This window comes from Mycteria americana, chromosome 1 (genome assembly GCF_035582795.1).
Source record: "Mycteria americana isolate JAX WOST 10 ecotype Jacksonville Zoo and Gardens chromosome 1, USCA_MyAme_1.0, whole genome shotgun sequence".
NCBI lineage: Eukaryota > Metazoa > Chordata > Aves > Ciconiiformes > Ciconiidae > Mycteria > Mycteria americana.
Genome location: NC_134365.1, coordinates 53,864,230 through 53,883,866, shown reverse-complemented (window position 1 = coordinate 53,883,866; position 19,637 = coordinate 53,864,230). Strand labels below are relative to the sequence as shown.

At 35.1% G+C, this 19,637-nt stretch overlaps 1 protein-coding gene across 3 annotated transcripts in view; it reads right to left on the bottom strand.

Annotated features, from left to right (window-relative positions):
• The window catches only part of SCYL2 (SCY1 like pseudokinase 2), a 38,612-nt gene that overhangs the window by 10,881 nt on the left and 8,094 nt on the right, over positions 1-19,637 (bottom strand). For all 3 annotated transcript variants that reach the window (XM_075497871.1, XM_075497864.1, XM_075497880.1), the window contains 10 exons: positions 17,075-17,232; positions 13,038-13,182; positions 12,289-12,438; positions 11,452-11,673; positions 10,460-10,576; positions 8,090-8,215; positions 6,446-6,622; positions 2,960-3,082; positions 1,557-1,670; positions 946-1,078 (listed from right to left, as the gene is read on the bottom strand). In XM_075497871.1, coding sequence (XP_075353986.1) covers positions 946-1,078; positions 1,557-1,670; positions 2,960-3,082; positions 6,446-6,622; positions 8,090-8,215; positions 10,460-10,576; positions 11,452-11,673; positions 12,289-12,438; positions 13,038-13,182; positions 17,075-17,232 — 1,465 coding nt within the window. The remainder of the gene's footprint in view (positions 1-945; positions 1,079-1,556; positions 1,671-2,959; positions 3,083-6,445; positions 6,623-8,089; positions 8,216-10,459; positions 10,577-11,451; positions 11,674-12,288; positions 12,439-13,037; positions 13,183-17,074; positions 17,233-19,637) is intronic.

Sequence of the window (19,637 nt, the reverse complement as noted above, 5' to 3'; positions counted from 1 at the left end):
GAGGGCTGCTGCCGGTACAGTTCAGCTTGTTACAAATGGTCTTCTGCCTATTACTTTGTTGTCAGCAAGAGAAATAAATGGTCACTGTCTTCCAGACTTGGCCACGCAGTCACATCTCTTTCTTGGCAGTGACTCTGGTCATCTGGTCTCCTTGAGCGCATTCAAGTTGTTAAAATCACACATCCTGAGTTAGCCAAGCACCAGAGTGGCACTACGAAAGCATGACTGGGAGTGAGGCCTCCCGTTCCAGAAGTAACAAGCCATTAGGTTTTGTTAGCTGTTTTGTGAAACCTCACCCAGACTATGCTCCATTTCAGTGCAAAGGCAGCCACGTTTGCTTAAATGTCCAACAAAATGAGTCTAACAAAACCTGCAGTGAAGAGCAGTAGATTTGTAGACAATCATTTATAGCATCTGACATGCAAGAGTGGTAAGAGAAGGCAACATAACATCTTAAAAGCTCCAGCAAGGTGCTCAGCATCTGAAAGAAGACAGATCAGATACTATTCTGAGGAAAGCCTTTCTGGCCGTGTGGACCATACAGTCCATGAAAGTGTCACAGCCCAAGAACTGCAATGAGTACTTAGAACTGCATTGGGCCTTGAAAGCTACAAATATATGTACTAGTGTTCGGAAGTACCAGCAATACATAAGGTAACTGAACAGGGGTGTACTCAAGAAACAGAAACAGGAAGTTTTTAATAGTCATTTTAGCGATACACTATGTAAACATTACCAATGATAACACAGAAAGCTACTCGTGTTTGGAAGTACCAGCAATACATAAGGTAACTGAACAGGGGTGTACTCAAGAAACAGAAACAGGAAGTTTTTAATAGTCATTTTAGCGATACACTATGTAAACATTACCAATGATAACACAGAAAGCTTTCAGATTTACAACATCAAAGCACAAAAGAGAAGAAAGTGGAAAGTATTAATTACCTAAAATTCCCATTAGTACTGCAGGTTCCTTGGATGGAATTTGTTGTAGAAAAGGTAAAATATCATCAAGCACAAACCATTTATCCAAGTACTCCAAAATCTTGCCTAAGCACACTAGTGAGTTTACCCGGACCTGTGACATATGACAAGAATTAAACTCTTTACTTTATTTTTGCCTAAGAAAATAAAACCCTTACAAAACTCATACTTAGAAGAAAACAGGTGCTACTGAAATGACAACCTTCATATCTGAAAATTCAAGACAAGTTAAAAAAAACTTTTTGTGTCATGAAAGGAAAATACATACAGTTACACACTGCTCACAAAACCTTGGCTTTTCTGCAGGACAAACACTGTTAACATATATTATTGTGGAACACACTTCAACAATTTTTACAGTATTATTAACACAGTAAATCCTTAACAACTTTAAAAAATGTTAGAGTAAAAAAGTAAATGTATTTGTAAAAAGTAAAAAAAAAAAACACCTCAAAAGAAATCAGAGCACACTGATGGGCTTTTCTTTAAAGACACAACAGCAGAAAAGCCAAAGTAATTAAAGGTAACAACATTTTCTGAGGACTGAGAGATAAAATTATTAGGATACTTACAGCAAGAGAAGAAGTTTGCAAACATGCATTTTTAATTCTTGGAATTAATGAATTTTTCATTGATGGGTAATCTATTAAATTGGCAAACGTGGGAATTATGTTTAGGCAAAGCTCCTATAAAAAAAAATTCTGCATAAGTTTGAAAAGAAACATCCATGTTTATTATAAAATTAGTACTAATATTACTCAAGATCAAAATTAGTTTAAAATGTCGTCTTAAGCTTTCCTTTTAAGGAAATATTTAAGGAAATATAATGTTCAACTAAGCTGACCTTAATCTATCAGACTCACTTAAAAATGGCTAGCATAATAAAGCATCATTATATATATATATATATATATATATATAAAACCTTGGAAAACGGATTTCAAAAACAGTATTCATAAATTTATAATAAAATATTTGGACAGCAAGAATATCTTGCATTTTCACAAAACACCTTTTTATAAAAAACAACTTTTATTACATCAAACTGTAACATTTTCCTACATAAGTCAAGCAGTTCTGAATGAGTACTATCAGCAACACTGCAGCAGCACAATAAGGTGAAAGATAAAAGAGCATATCAAGATTAAACATACTTAAGCAACAGAAAAAAAAACCCCAACTGATTTCAGCCCAATCTCAAAAAATAAGAGACAGCAATATTAAGTTTTTGTTGCAAGTAAATACCCGAGTAACTGATGCAGAAAAAAACCCTCATGCCAGGTATTTAGAAACAAAACCCTTTCTCCATAATATTGCAAAGGCTTTGCAAAGGTAAAAGGCACATCTGATTTCCAAATCCTTCTTTAAGAAATACTTTGTTTGTTTATCTCCCCCTCCCACTCCTGAATGCCTTTGGGTAACTGGAAGTTAATTCCAGTAGAAGAATGATTTAAAAAACAAAGAAGAACCTTAGAAAGGTAGAGAAAGCATAAAGAGAAAAATTAAAAGTATGGATACTTAAAGTGTCACCAGAAGGTATATTCATATGATTTTACAACAAATCAGGTCTTCCAAGGTAACTGTTGGCACACATGTTCTTACCAGTAGGACCTCAGAATAAGCCACCTCTCATTGACTGGAAAGAGCATGCATGCCTGCATAGTTTCTGCTGCACAGGCAATGTAGTATAAATGCACATCCTACTTTTTACTATGGTGGCTAGTAAGACTTTAGGATAAGAGCATTAGAACAACAGTCAAGTGGTAACTCCTTGGAAAATAAGGGAACTAAATTTTATTTTACTGAAACAAATTTTCTTTAATAAAACATTAATCTCTTTCAACATTCAGGAATATTACACAGCTTCCCCCCCCCCCCCCCAAGTAAACTAACATATGAGTATATAAAAAGTTGGCACATCAGCTTAAAGAAAAGAGAAAAAAAATGTTTTAAACAAAGGCTGCAATTATTTTACCTGGATCTGAATTGAAGGTGCTTCCAAGGCTCTATAAACCATTGGTAGAACACTGTTCTTTATTTCATCTGGTGGAGTTTTGGTTAGAAGCAAGTCCATTTTTTGCAGGAAGATCAACAAGATCTATTAAAAGAAGGACAATTCAGAAGCCAAAAGTTTAAACTCCAGAAACATTACAATTTAAAGCGTGTTGCATCATATCATAAAAACTTCAGAAGTTTTCTTGTAACTCAGTAAATGTGATCACTTACCATGTTGCTTGCCTGAAGGCATGGAAGACAAAAAACACTTTGACATATTATTGCATTTTAAAAAAGGCAAATACAAATCAAACAAAATATGCATGTTCTAGACTAATCCCTCTGAAATAAGAAAACATAATGGCTAAGGAAGGAGTTCTTGTTTCTATTTACAACATGGTCTTTTGATAAAATCCACCCACAGAAAATCTTTATACGCACATCACTATTGAAAACGCTAAACTTTCAAAAAATTATGGCTCAAATGCTGTCCTCTGAGCATTTGACCACGACTCCACATATAAAAGCTGTACTCCATCTGTATCTAGAATCAAAATAGGGACACAATGAAAAGAATTATTACAGCTACTATATGGACACAAAATACCTTTATTCTATTTCACATGGAAATTGTATATCATAAAATGAAAAATCCCAAACAAAAAAAATTCACATCACATTAACCTAAAAAGCAACACTAGAATAGCACATTTACGTAGTGGGATTCACCTTGTTTAGGCTTAGCCATCTAAAAGTTAGCTGCTATTCTAAGTTACTCATCCAGGCTCAGTCTCCAATACAGAGTGCTACATAACTCCTGAGACTCATATCTCACCTTAGATAGGTGAGACAACTTGCTACAGGTGACATTGACTATCCATTGATATCTAGACTGCTTTTAGAAAATAGGTTAGACTAGATGGATAAATTGTGGTGAATGGTATCACATTAATAATAAAAAGCCAACTATTTCATAGGAGAAAAAGATTTCAATTTTTAAGTCTAAAAACACATAGCAATCAGTGCTTGTATGTCAAATAAACAGAAGCATCAAAGTGTAGAAATACAAGTGTACCAAGACCACATTACGAGTTTCCCCCCTTTCATTTGCTTTCCTTTACAGGGAAGAAAAAGAAATTATTTTAAACTGCAGCTAATGTGTGTTTTCTTATTGTATATTTATAATTACTTAAACTGTACACATACACACACAAACTCATTCATTCATTCCATGAACATTGATTCTGATGCAATATCCCCAAATTTGGGAGAACTAGGGTGAAATGGACCAGATCAGTTTTAAAGTTAGATTTTATAATTATTCTTGAATAAAGAATTTTTATTTGTCCTAAACTAGGCTTTTTGAAACCTACATGCGCTCATAACACTGTTCTTCTCTTGTCTAGGAACCCTGTAATACTGTGGCATGACAGTTTCTATGTTAGTTAAATGTATAGTTTTGGAGAAGGATCATTTGATTGTTTTTGCAAATTTGAAAAGGACATGAATGAAACCTGTTATTTAACAACTAGAAAAGCTCCTTTAAAATAAGAACCAGATGTTTGAACATATAGCAGACTGCTTTTAAGTTAAATGTTGTACTATATAGTCATTTAGATTTCACAGAAGCAGTTCAGCTGTTTTCCACGGGCTGTCAATGCTTTTCAACAAAGATAATATAAAGCTGAATCGTTTTTGATATCCCTCTCTACCTGTCTTTAACTAGAATGTAGTTCATGCTGTTCCAATGAACCCCTTTTATTTTTAGCTTTCTAGGGTCATATTTGATAACTTCTTATCTATTTAAGTAGAAACGAAGATGTTACAGTCACAGATTCACACACACCATCTAATAAGCAAGCAGCAGCAGTCGCACTCTAAACAATAATACTAAAGATGTGCTTCATTCATTAATACAGAGCCCAGTACTTGTCAGGGTACACTTTGGTGTACGGAATTAGAATACAAATTTACAGCACATCATATGCTAACTCTCTATGGATTCTCCTAGATATAAATTAAGGGTTTGTCTACACTGGGAAGCTATGTCAGACTAAGCTAGGATGTTAACTTAAAGCACACCTGTCACTCCATGCTAACTCCAAGAGCACGATATGAATGAGTGGTTTGACTAAATATTCCATTTTCATATTACAAATTTCCTCATACAAAGACATTGTGAACACTGGATAACAATTTCTTCATACTGAATTACAGCAGCTTTCCTATGATACATTCACTTCCTAACTCAAGTATCCTATGAAAGCCACGCAACAGGCCCCTCATACAAATCTAAAACATCTTGAGAGAGCACCTGGAAGAAACACTGGCACCTTCACCGTCTGCCCCTCTCCATGAGTTACAAACACCCAGGAACTGGATGTTTTTGCCTTGCACAAAGACAGTCAGACCTGGAATTCTGTCCTCTGGCACTCTGAATCTTTATATTTTTTTCCTGAATTCCTGGTATATTAACTTTGAAAACCTGTCCTAGATTACTTAACTTTGCCATACTCAAAAGACCACAGAAATAATACTGGAGTAAGCCATCTAGTACTTAGTGTGCATTAAAAATGTCAACATAAGAATTTAACATATAGTATCTAGAAAGCTACAGAAAAACTTCACAAAGCTCGCTCTTTATGAGCTGACCCCAAGTCTGTATTTTGCTTCCCCCATTTCTCAAGAAATAAAACAGCTTTTGTGCCCATTATGTTCCAGATACAACTTTGAGACAAACTTTTTGCAGTGAGGATTGTCTCACAAATCTGATGTTAAAGGTAGCAAAACATAATGTTACCTTTTAGGATGAAACAGCACAAATAAGATGTTCGCTGTCTTTTGGTTGGTTAGACGTTTAATTTTTTTCAAGACAACAACAAAGTTAACATAAAGCCTCAGTGTACCAAAAGTAAACAGCATTAAGTAGTTCTAATTTTCTGAGGTATTCTCAGTTACACAATTGTCCCCTTTCCCCCCTTCCCAGTATAATAAGAGTTCTCTAATCCGGTTTTCTGAAACCCAGAAACAAAAGGTCTACTTGTTCATTCCTATGTTTCATAGGAATCATAGGTTCAGCTACTGGTAGAATATGTGCAAATATTGTACTGTACAACCCTGCTCAGATTGGCTAGATAAGTGGTAAAATGCTTACAAATATACTTTCTACAATCAACAAAAAATAAGTATTGAGTGGTAAATTAAATGTTTTCTTTTTTGCTAATCTAATCTCATCTATAAATGCAAATATACCCTCAGAAAACCCATCTGAAAAAGCAGGGGTAGAGGTTTTGTGAATTTCCTGGAAAAAATCTGTTTCGTATGAATCAATACTGACTGCCCAGACAACTACAGAGCAGGTTGGGCAATCTGTGTGAAGCTGCAAAAGGGAAATAGAACAATTAGTCATTTTTCAGGGAAAAAAACACCAAAGAGAAAAATTGTAAACTGAACAATATTAACATACCTGGATTGGTTCTTGCTGCTTAAAAACAGGACCAAGATCAGGCAGAATGAGCCTGATATATTCTTCTTTGGTGCATTCCTCAGCAATTAGGAGAACGTTAGGCAAGACAAAGGGTACCATATCAGGATTCACAAATTCAGAAGTCAAGCAAGGCAAAATTCGCTGAATTATAACACGCTAGAAGAAAAAAAACCAAGCATGCATCATATTGTACTGCATTGCAGTAAGTTACTATTGTGCCAGCTCAACAGCTTTTATATTAACCTGATATTTACAAAAAAGTAGACAGACAATTTTCAGTTTTGAACTCTTATTTTCACAGTATACTCTAGCTAATTTACACTATGCTACTTTGCTTACTTTTCTCTGTTTGCACTCAAAACATAACTGGAGACTATAACCTGTGAAGGTCAACAAAAAGCAATTAACTGTACAGAAAATAGGACTTTCACCCACATACATGAATCACGAAAACTTTATTCTATACGCTTTCTTAAAAAAGACCCTAAAAAGACTCTTAAAAAAGACCCTATCAACCCCCAAAATCATCAGTTTTTCAGTACTCCATCACTCACTGAACAAACACATAATCCTACTATACCTCCCTGTAAAACTCCAGGTATATTCCCTAAATGGGATTCTGCTGATGAAATAGGTATTTACACTGTGGATGTCTACAGTAGAGTTAGATATCCTTAAATGCTTTTAAAGTCAAAAAAGAGAAATACACAGTTCAAGGGCACAGTCCCTTCCCTCGTAAAATATACTTTCAAGACAGAAAAAAAAAAAATGAATGCTCTAAAGATGACTAGGTCAGTTAGTCGCTGTCTAAAGTTAGGTGAAATACATCCCATCTATTTCCGAATTCAAAGTATCAATGATTTCTGATCAAAGGAAAAAATTACTAAATTAAAAAGAAGCGAGGAAGAGAGTATTAAACATGAATTCTGAATTTTGCACTGTGTAGCTCAAAACAGAATTAAAGAAATTTAATGCAATGCTTGAGAAGCTCTGCTATTCTATTATGTATTAAACTCATACTATTTTTCTATCACATATGCATTATACCTTATATAAATTAAATAATACCACAAAAGGAAAAGGAGTCAGTCTAGACATAGCGTCTAATAATACACAGAAGAAATCTGTAATGACAGACATTTGCCTTTGAGGTTTCTGGGCACTGCTAGCACAAGAAAGCACTTAGTCTGTTGAGGGAAGGAAGCTTTGCATCATCCAACATTAAAGCACTGCCTTGCCATGAAAAAACTTGAAGCAATCTTATTGGGAGAAAAAGTGGCAAGATGACTTCAAAGAGCTATGATAGCATCTGGAAACAAAGGGAAAGCCTTGTAAGTGGAGAGAAGACAACTCCCTTACAAAGTAGGATGAACTACAAGAGGACATGCAAATGATGGTTCCTTACACATATTGATAGCATAATTTGCCATTTTCCATTTAAAGAATTATTGATAGCTGAGGAGTATTTCCACACCAATTATTTTCTGATCTCCCCTTCTTTCCTGCTACTCTATTCTGACAGTCTTGTGGCAGTCTATTATGGTACAATGCTACATAAAGTCCAGCATTCCAAGATTCAGAATGTGAATAGATGTTCACATATTTTTAAACTCACAAACATACCTTAGGTAGTTTTGGCAGAACCTTTGGTAGCCCTTTAAAAAACTGTGATTTCTGAAGGTTATCCCTTTGAAATAATGAATCAAAATACTGAAGCGTCATTGCTCCTACATCATCAAAGAATGGTATCTAAAAATAAGATCAAAAGCTTGTGATCTGGAGGGAGACAACATTGACACTGTTACAAAGATTCCAAAATATAATCATCTATTTACCTTTTCAATGCACTATAATAAACCTTTACAATGGCGTGCCTGCAACTAACAATTAGAAAAGTACATTTTTACATACTAAGTAGTATTAGATTCACAGATAAAGGTTGATTATTAAGACAGAATTTTCCTAGCATTTTAAAGAAACCCATGCATGTTATGTGTATCTTAGTTAACTTATTGTATATGAAATAATGTTTTGTCTACAAAAACTGGAATGAAAAGTAAAAACCTTGATTAAAAGTTCTCCTAAGAATAATTATGCAATTTAATATTACAACAAAAGATTACCTACTAGGCCATCCAGATCTCGCTACCACCCCTGGAAACTTATAATGAAACAACAAGCAATTATATGCAATAAGTGTGTATTTATATAAATTTCTCTCCAATATTCAGACCCACTTGTAAATCCTGTCCACTGTAACTTCTCACATGATCTCCCACATTTGCATGACTTCAGCAAAGAGGGCACAGGCCTTCTTAAGTATTGTGTAACAATGTATATACATAGACCAGGCTTATAAAGATGGCATCAACAAAATACCAGGGGGTTTCATCTATAGTCATGGTATATCATATTAATACTGATAGAGCTGCTTCATCATTAATGAAAGACTGATAAAAATGCATGATGATAATAAGACTGTTTATATAAAAATCCATCCCCAAATATTCAGCTTTCAGCTAGCAGATGAATGAAAAGAGCAGAAGAGTGTCTATCCCAGACTTATACAGACTGGAATGAAAAGTTCTGCATTCAAAAACTTGCATGGGTAAGATTCCCCCTTCCTGCTAGCTCTCAGTTTTACGGAGGGATATATCAAACCTCACGGGCTTGCAACAGTTAAAGACAAAACATTGTCTCTCAGACTAGTTAGACACTTGTTTTCAGCTGAAAAATTTGTGCAAAAAGAAAGGATATAAAAACATTTAAAGAAGCTCTGCTGTAAGGCAGCAAGAGAAGCCAGCAAGAGTAGGGCAATAAAGAAAAAGAATCAGAAAAGCAGACTAGAGTAGGGCAATACAGAATAAAAGAATCTATCAGCAGAGAATTCAAGCTAGTCTGCACTGTGGGCTTAAATTTCGTCTTCTAGATCACACACCAAAATGTACGTGACCATGGAATTCTACGCAGGTTAACACAAACTAGTTAAAACTAGCAAGGTAAACTAGCCCACGTCAAGCTCCATTTTAGCTCATGTCATGCTGGCCATAACGAACTGCTTTTAGAACTAAAGCTCTAGTATCTCTACCCTACAATGCAGTCTGCAGTGCAGACATAGTAAAAGAGACTTAACATCTTTATAAAACCATACTGCTTAATACAACAAATTTGTTTGTTGTAGTCCTTCAGACAAGCTGATACCCGAGTAACATTTGCCAATTTCCTCACTTCCCATCTTTCAGCATGTATGTTGGCAGAGCCATTACCTGTTCCCCCTCCCTTCTTCACTCACTGTTTCTTCCAACTGTTAAGACACTGATTTCTCTCTCTGCATACAATCTTTTTATATGACAGGAAAAGAAGAAAATTGTTTGGCTAAGCAAATCTATAAGCAGGAACCTGAAAGGCTATCAGATATGAGAAAACAGGATATAAGACAAAGGAAGAATCATGCTTTTAAGTTCTACTTTCAGATAGGAAAGCGGAGGAAGAGTTTGTCAAATTAAAACTTAAATTATCCTACTTGCAATTAATTTTTCCCTTATTATGGCAAGTAAGCTCCGAATATATTTTATTCTTCTGCATATTTAAGAGTACACTGAAAACCATAAGCCAGAAGTTAATCCTTACATTTATTGCCCTTTATCATTTTATGGCTTTAAAATCCTTCCAATACAGTTTTAAAGACTGAGTTGTATAAAAACATAGCATAGAAAACACTTCCAACTGTATTGGAAAGCAACAAAATAGCATTGCATTGAATGATTATGCTAAACTCTGTCTCAGCACCCAATTCTTCCATATTAATAAAGGTCAGCATAAGGACAACTTTTGGCATCAACTAATATCATTACTTCCAAAATAGTTAAAAAATATTTAACATTTCAACTAAAATTATTAACAGGAAAACACTTTAAAATAGCTCTATTGTTTCTACAAATCAAACACTATTTTCCCTCTTTCCTATGGCTACTGTATTTTCCATGAACTGACCTTAGTCATTTGATCTGCGTCTGGTCTGACTGCTGGAGCTACATTTAAGAGTAGCTTTACATGTTCACGCACCTCCTCTGGTATATTCTGAAGAGTACTGGAGCTTAAACGGCTCAGCTGCGTAAGTAATTTAAGCACATGCACCATGAAGTCAGAAAATCCTGCACATAACTATTTCCAATACACAACAGGACTATACTTTGTCCTCTTGACAGTTTCTCTACCCACACCTTTGATATCCCTCCCGTCTCCCCTTTTATAACCCATTTGCTTCTGATCCCTCACAGTCTTCTTTCTGTTTCCCAACAGCCTACCTGCTTCAGGTCACATTCTCCTATTTCCAACTTCTCATTGTGTTCAGGTTATCAGAAAACACAAACCCGGTATTTTTAAACAGGTATGTGTTATTATCTGAGATGTCTACATACAGTAAAACACAGTACACACAACTAGGGCAATGGGCACCCAAAGAAGTTACAACAAAGGAAGCTTGCATATGAACGTACATTACGTCAGCTGATCCAAGTAACTGTCTTCTGTCAATATTCATATTCCACAAAGAATGTGAAACAGCTGATAGCTAAGTGGATACCAATTGCAATGTCAAGTGATCACATCACTCTAAACTCAGCCATCTTCAACGGTCCTACATAGGTCATTCACTGCCTTGTTTTTCACACTGTTCACCCCAACAGGTAAAGTAGTTATTCCACAAGACCAGCATTCAACAGGTTTACAGAGAAATCAGGTGAAAAACAAAATTTGTAGTTTATAAAGTTAGTGCATATAACCTTCTCTACACATATTTTTATTTCCTATATTTTGCTAGGATTCTTTTTTTTGTTATAAAGATAGCATGCAAGGTAAAATACCATTATCGGATTGTTTATGTTGGAGCACTGGTATTGTGTTCTAAATATTTTAATTATTTTAAAGCAGTAACTTTTCAAATATGAAAATCAATGAATAATAGTCACAAATAGAACAAATACCTGATCCAGCTGTCTACTAAAGCTTTTATAAATATCCTGCTTGTTGACCTCAAAAATTGGTTTCCCTTTATTAAACACTGCATACATAACAGCTCCTAGAGAGTACATATCACTGGCTGTCTCACAGCTCACAGAGAGAATATATTCTGGTGCCAGATATTCAGGATTTGGAAGACACAAGGATGGTAAGTTTGGATCCCATTCCTTACAAGGGAACTTTGGCTACAAGAGAAGTAAAAGAAAGTACATTTATTAGGGATTTTTAAAGAAAATTTTAAATAAGAAACTCAAGCAGCAAAAAACAATTAATCCACTCAAATTCAATTATCAATGAAACACAAACGGAGTAAGGCAAAACTGTTAAGAATCTGTGTCTGTAGCTTAGAGTGATTAGATGATGCAGTTAAGTCTGAATATTGTAGCTGGAAAGTGTAATGTAAAATCAAAGCACCACTGTAAGAGGGAAACATGAGCTACGATGGGAATTCATTTTAGGAGGTAGCAACCAGGCACCATGTGGATACAACAGACTATATTAGGTAGCTTTGCATGTCATCCAACATGCAGATGAGCAGAAGTGGCACAGGCTTCAGCCTCTGTCTGAAACCATCGCTAGTTTATTTTGACTCCACTGAGCCAACTCAGGCCCTTTTTCTGTGATGACCAAAGGCAACACTTCAATCCAGACCTGTGCCATATGTTCAAACTTCCTGCCAACAAAATATAGAGGTGAATATTAAATAGACAATTCTGTACTGAAATGCAAGGTAATGAAACTGCTTTCAGACAAAGATCTGAATTTGAAATTTAAGGATGATAAATATAAAGATCTATTACCTCCTGTTCAGATGGATTTGTTGACTGGATACAAAAATCAAAGCCCATAATTTTCCATGCTCCGCTCTTATTCAAAATTATATTTTCAGGAGTAATATTTCCATGGACCATTTTCACACTGCTATGCAAAAATGACAAGCCTTCAGAAACCTATTAATAAAAGATTATTATTTCAGGTTAAATATTTCCACAAATATCCTGTAAGACATTTACAAAAATTCTGTTCCTGTGGTCACGGTTAAATCGGTAAGTTAACTAAGAAACATTTTTTCACCACTATTTAGGCTATGTCTTAAAAATTATGTATGAAGGAAATTAAACACAGATGGGTAATCAGCAGATGAGATTAACGATGAGATGCTGATTAACCATCACAGCATAAGAACAAAAAAGCTTTTCAAAGTTGATCAACATATACATCAAATAAAACCTGGGAGCTACTGTTCCTCCACAGAAGGTAAAGAAAAGATTCACATATGGGAGAGAGAGCTGTAGCAGACATTTATATGGAAAATAAAAATTAATTCGATTTTGTATTTTCCATGTCAGAATAAGCAAAAACAGTAGCAACTTAGAGCCTCCAGTGTTCATCCTCTCTTGTACTTACAGTGATCAGGGCACTATCATCTCTCACGTCCCAGTTATTTGATTTACTATACGCATACAAAACTTTGGCAGTTTACAAACTTTATAAAACAATCATTAATCCTAAAAGCACAAGAAAATTACAAGGACAACCTGTGTCATACCTGAAGCAAACCATATTTGGTCTCCACATCATAAAGTTTGTATTCTTTAATATCAGATGGTAAAGGAGAAGGTAGGTTGTCCCAGCTGCCAAGAACATTAGCTAAACTTGCACAGACTGGTTCTGTACAAAATGCCAAGCAATCCCTGTAGAGGAAATACATAAAAACATTTCTTGTAAATAATTGTAATAAATCTCTTGACTGCGAATAAAGAACCATACAAACATCGTATCATACATTACCAGAGCACTTGGTGCTACCTAAAACTATGTTATATTTCAGGTTTTGAGTTCTTCTAAGTAATATTATGCTAAAGAGAAATACATATATATCTGAAATATTCAAAAAATATTTGAATTATTTTATTCTCTAACATTGACTTACATCACTAATGATGCACACAATGCTTCATAAAGTTTTAACAAAACAATGCTTTTCTTGTCCTGATCCAGGAAAATCAAACAAATCACTCTTACTATAATTAAAACTTGTAAAATCAGTCTTTTAGCTGTGCCTAAAACTCACACATCCCTGACTGAAGCAATACTTAATGTGGTCAGACAATGATCAGAAACAAAATTAATAAAATGTAAGGTAGCACCTGAATATTCTTTTACTTTGCAAATGAACAGAAAAGAAGAGGTGCAAACACAAATACGCTTGTTGTATGAACTGCAGTTTGCATGTGAAGTGACTGTTTCCTAAATTATTTTATCTATTGTTTCCTTCATGAAAAACTACAGGTACTGTTTATGCATTTTTGTGTCAACAGTGTTTGAGAAGCACAGATGAAGCAAACTTCCACACATAAAGTGGACTGGTTATAACACTGTGCTTCAAAATTTCAAATCGTGAAGTCCTGAAAACAATGTATGTCTCAGTTTCACAAACTTCATGTAACAGACAGAGTCATTCTTTATATCCACATTCTTCATAGTGGTCTGCACAGCGCTGGAGGCCCTGGACAGTCATTGCACCTCACTTCTTAATTGTTTTAAAGGTTTTTTTGAGAAAGCATTACATGGTTGGTAGCACACATACCTGATGAGTAAATCACGAGAACACTAAATACTGCATCAGTATGAACACAGAAAACTGAGAGTGAGTAACAGTAATAAAGATGTATTTTTGAATATAAAGTTATAGGCAAGAAAACAAAAGCCTAACTTTTTGTTCATTCCATAAAAATATCACAGAAGACACAATGCCTCAGCATGAATCTTTTTATGATCTCAGTTTTTATGTATCTCAATAATGAACAAGCTTGCTCTTTGAAATAAAATAAGGCTGATGAAACATGCAAACTTCTTACTACTCATCCAGATTTTAGTTTTACTTTAGTTTTATCTACTGCTTTTCTGAAAGAAAAACTACTGAAAACTAAAATACATTGAATCATAAGTGTCAGCCAACCTGACAGAACTTCTTTGCTTGGTTTCCTCCCTACCATTCTGTTAACAACATCCATTTCATGTTTCTAGTAACACAACTAGGGCTATAAAACACATTTCTGTAGTAATCACAAGGAAGAATCACAGCACAGAAAGACGAAGTCCTTCATTTTCAATCTGACTTCAACTTTACCACAGAGCTTATACATTTAGTTATGGTTAAGGCATAGATGATAGAAAATACCTAGGGAACAGTTATTCAGTGGTTTTCATAACATAAACTCTCTGATTGCTGTTTTTTTGAGGGAATAAAAAGATGGCTGTTTATTTTTCACTTTAGGAGCTAATTAAATAAGGACCCAAACCAGAGTAACGGAAGGATGGGGCAAATCTAATTAAACGATTGAATATTGCAGAAGCTGATGTCTGCCATACAGTGCAGCTTCTTTAACAGTTCCCTGAATAATATCAAAATGCAATTCAGTGTAACATAATAAAAAGAAAACAAGTTAAAAATAAAAGTGATGGCCAAAAATGTATATGCTTTGGCAAAAACTGCAACAGATGGAATGTCTAGTAAATTAAGTATCTGGGATTCTTCTCACTACTACTATTTTTAATGGGTAGTAACGAAATTATGAGTGAACTCATAATTTGGCTTTTTTATCCTTTTCTCCAATAACAAGTTAAATATAGAATAATATTGCTCATCTGTGCTGTTACTGGAATTCAAGACCAGTTGTAAGTAAATGTATTTAAATTAAATATTTAGTATAAATAGTTATTCATTATATAAATGCATGTAAAAATGTATACATCATAATATATAATATATATATTTATATTAAATATAATTATATTGAATACCAATAATTTGGTGTAGAAACATTCTATTAATAGTGGAAAAGCTACCTACACACTCAGATCAGAAAGGTATGGCCTTTCTTCCTATATCTACTTCAGCTGTGCGGGTACACCAAGTATCCCTTTGCCCCACAAAGGAGGAATAAAGGGTGACTTGCAAGCAGTTCAACACAACTGTATGTTACTTTGGAGACACAAAAAAAGACCAGGTACAGACTAGCCAGAAGGAGCCCATGACAGATTTCTTCAAGAATAAGCACTCTGGAGAGACCTGCAATTCTAAAGAAATCTTACAGCATGCTTGCACAAGGTTACACATGCAAATATTCTAAGCAAACTTTTCTTTTATGACCCCCTCCTAAAACCATTACACCAGTTTCTGGCACAGCAAGCAACTGGACAGGTTTTGTGCTACTGGTGTTTCTACCAGTAACTGAGTGCGCTGAGTATGGAAAGAAGAACAATTAGAGCAAAGCATAGGGCATTACTAAAAACTCATGGAGAACTCTGACGTAACTACACTGTTAATTTTACTCAGAAGGCTTAAATTCTTCACAAGAACACCACCAAAGCTTTCTTAACACTCCAAGGTATGAATCCTAGCCTTTTCTTCTGAAGTGCAGAGTTCGGGAAAAAATAATTACAGCTGCATTGCTGAGTCAATCAAAATACTGTGACAATTTTAGGAACAAGCCTGGGGTATACCCTGGGATTCACTTGCATACACTATGACTGAGATGACCCTAGGCCATTTAGCATGTAATAGTTTATTTACTGTTGTAGAGTACTGAGAGCTGTCTTAAATTACCTAATTAATCTTCCTTAGGCTTTTGTGAGGGGCATATTGAACCATAGGGGCAATGACAGCTTGGAACCCTTGTTAATGCGAAATGTGTTTAGTACTGGAGGATAGATATATATGAATATGCAAGTGTCACTTAATCCAAGAAATCTTTCCCAAAGTAGGCATCACAAAGATGATGAAGCATTCCTACAGTATTCTCAGCTCCTAGAAGCCAGTACATTTGGAAAAATGCAGGTGAACAGACACAATCAAAAATGTAGAAGTTTGAAAGGTAATGTACATGAATCTTTATTAGGCTACCATTTAGAAAAATGAGTTTGGAAAATAACCTCTAAAACCTCCAGGATCTTCCTCAGTAGGATCAGGAACAGCTTCCTATTTTAACATGAAACCTTCATTTTGTTAGATTTTAGTGTGCTGTTATCACTACAGTTGCATGATAAATCTATAAGATTAATCCATTATTGTGCCTAGTGACCAACCTTACATAAATCAAATAAGCACTACAAAAACACACTGAATTTTGTCTCCCTCAATTGGCATGAGAACTGTTTAAACGCTGTATGTGGCCACAACACATACAATTCACCAAAAATCTCCAATCTCACATGCACTAAGTATATACATCTCATAAATGCAACAACCTTTTGAAAGAAAACAATTTTTAAGAGAGTTCTTTAAAAGTGAAATTAATTGAACTAACAAATTTTCATGCTGTAAGGGCCATGTGTAGCCTTATAGCTGCAACTGGACTAAGACCATGCAACAGATTATTAATTAGTTTCACTAGATTCACACCAGAAATGTATCCTATGGCTTGGGGGGGGGGAGGACTGATGGTGGGGTGAAAACCATTCTCACATGAGTAAATACAGTAAACTTGAATCTCATCAGTTGTATGTGTTGAATGTTCCAGATATTTTCCAATAACAAAACAATGATTAAGAAAGTCTGTTCTCAACTTTACTACAGCTTACCTGGATTCTTCCAATGGATGTTGAACAGTAAGTAGTCGAGGGTGTCGAAGCCTGGTTAGCTGTTGAACACCTCGTTTTAAAGCATCAATAATCTGATCCTTTTCAAATTTTTGATACTTGTCTATTAGCTTCTTATCAAAGACAAAAACAGCCACTTCCTAGAAATAAGCAACAAAATTCACTCGGTATATAACATTCCCAAAAACCAAGCCTATACACAATTATATACATACACACAAACATACACACATTTTTTGATTCAACAGTACAATCCCACCAATGCAATAAGTATTTCAATGTATATATAAATATACACATATACTGCGTTCAGCTCTGGGGCCCCCAACATAAGAAGGACATGGTGCTGTTGGAGCGAGTCCGGAGGAACGCCATGAAGATAATCAGAGGGCTGTAGCACCTCTCCCATGAAGACAGGCTGAGAGCGTTGAGGTTGTTCAGCCTGGGGAAGAGAAGGCTCCAGGGACACCTTACAGCAGCCTTCCAGTACCTGAAGGGGGCCTACAAAAAAGCTGGAGAGGGACTTTTTACAAGGGCATGTAGTGATAGGACAAGGGGTAATGGCTTTAAACTGAAAGAGGGTAGATTTAGATTAGATATGAGGAAGAAATTCTTCACTATGAGGGTGGCGAGGCACTGGAACAGGCTGCCCAGAGAAGCTGTGGATGCCCCATCCCTGGAAGTGTTCAAGGCCAGGTTGGACGGGCTCCCATGGCAGGGGTTTGGCACTAGATGATCTTTAAGGTCCCTTCCAACACAAACCATTCTATGATTCTACATTGTCCTTACTTTGTCCCAGTCATAATCACACAGGTTACTGTATATAACCTCTGGAATATATATTTTAAGAGTTAAGGTGCTACAGCTCCTTACCTTACAAACAGTAATACGTAAACTATAACCACTATCTACAGAGTGACAAAGCAGCAGATCCACAGGACAGAAATCAGCTTGATTTTAAGTAGATGAAAGCATTTACATCAATTATGAACAATTAAAATATTCTGAGCCTATATGCATTCATTTGGCATTAAATATATCAAGTGGTGCTTTATTAAACCAGACCCTGTCTCAGCGTTCTGCTCCAAACCAGTACGATCTATATTAAACTAGTCATTCATGAAAGGTAATTTATAGTCACAGTAATCAATTAATCCAATCAGACCATTCACATGATAAAATATTAAGAATTTTTTAATGCTTAAATATGTGTAAAAAGAAGTCCCAGAAATGCGGTAGATGTTTAAAGTGGAGAAAATAGTTCTTCCAACCAACCTCTGCAAATGAAGTGGGAGAAAATTAAGAAATTTATATGGAATTTTGAAATTACAGAGGTGGATATGAAACAAAAAATTACATTACATCACCATCTTGGAAGCCATTAAAGAGAAATAAATCAATTGAAGAAAAAAGGAATTAAAAACTTTATCATGAAACAGACACTTTCCTATACTCCTACAACAGCGTTATGAATAATAATAAAGATTAGAAACCAGTAGAAAATAATATGAAAATACAGTTTTCAGTCCCAAGAGGAAGTCTGTGCTCTCATACTGCACATTTTATAACCATTATGCTAATTAAAATCTCACAGGAACAGTTTCATTATTGATTTTTTTAAAAAAAGGCTTCTAGAAATAGGCTACCTAAAGAAAGAAGTTCAGTCCAATACACAAAAAATTGATTTATATTTTTTAGCTGGTACCTGCTTCATTAAGCCATTAGCAGGTGAATGTCTATAACTAACTCAACTAAGTACACTTTTCCTGCTTCTATCCATACCAGCTCCCTGCTCCAACTCCTACGTGTGTGATGGATCAAACATTAACATTGACAGGGGAGAAGGGCAGGGAGGAACCAATGACAGGGGATGGAAGATATACACTATACCCACTATTTAAAAAATACATGTTTTCCAGTATCAAGTGTGAATGTATTGAACAGTACGTGACCAATAACAAAATTTCAAACTAATACAGCACTTCTGAAAGCAATTTATTTTAGAAATAAAGTGCTTTATTTTAGAAACTTTATGTTTGTTTTCCCTTTCACTTTTGTTCTCTATTTTACCCATATACACTCATGCATTTTTTTAATGAATAATCAAATGTAACTCAATATACAAACACATGATGTTTTACCAAAGCCTCCCACTGTGCAAAGCAAAATAGTCTCTGCACTAAAATACTGGAAAGCATTCCAGTATTACTCTGGTCTTTTGCCAGAAAAAGATTTTCCTCCAGCTTTTGGGGGGGTTATTTTTAGAAGCTTGCCAATGTTTTTTTTATAACCCTACTTTCCCATCAGTTTATTTAAGTCATAAGGTATACAATACAACTATTTCAGTTTTAAAATGAATTAGCCTTTAAAGTTTGAATAGTAGGAAGCTTTAATTTCAAAGCTACTGTATGCACAGCCAAAACAACAGAAAGCTGACTTACCTACTGTTGTGGTTTTTAACCCCAGTCGACAACTAAGCACCACCCAGCCAAAACCAGGACACCTACCATTAATATATTTAGTACTACCACAATAAAAGTTAAAC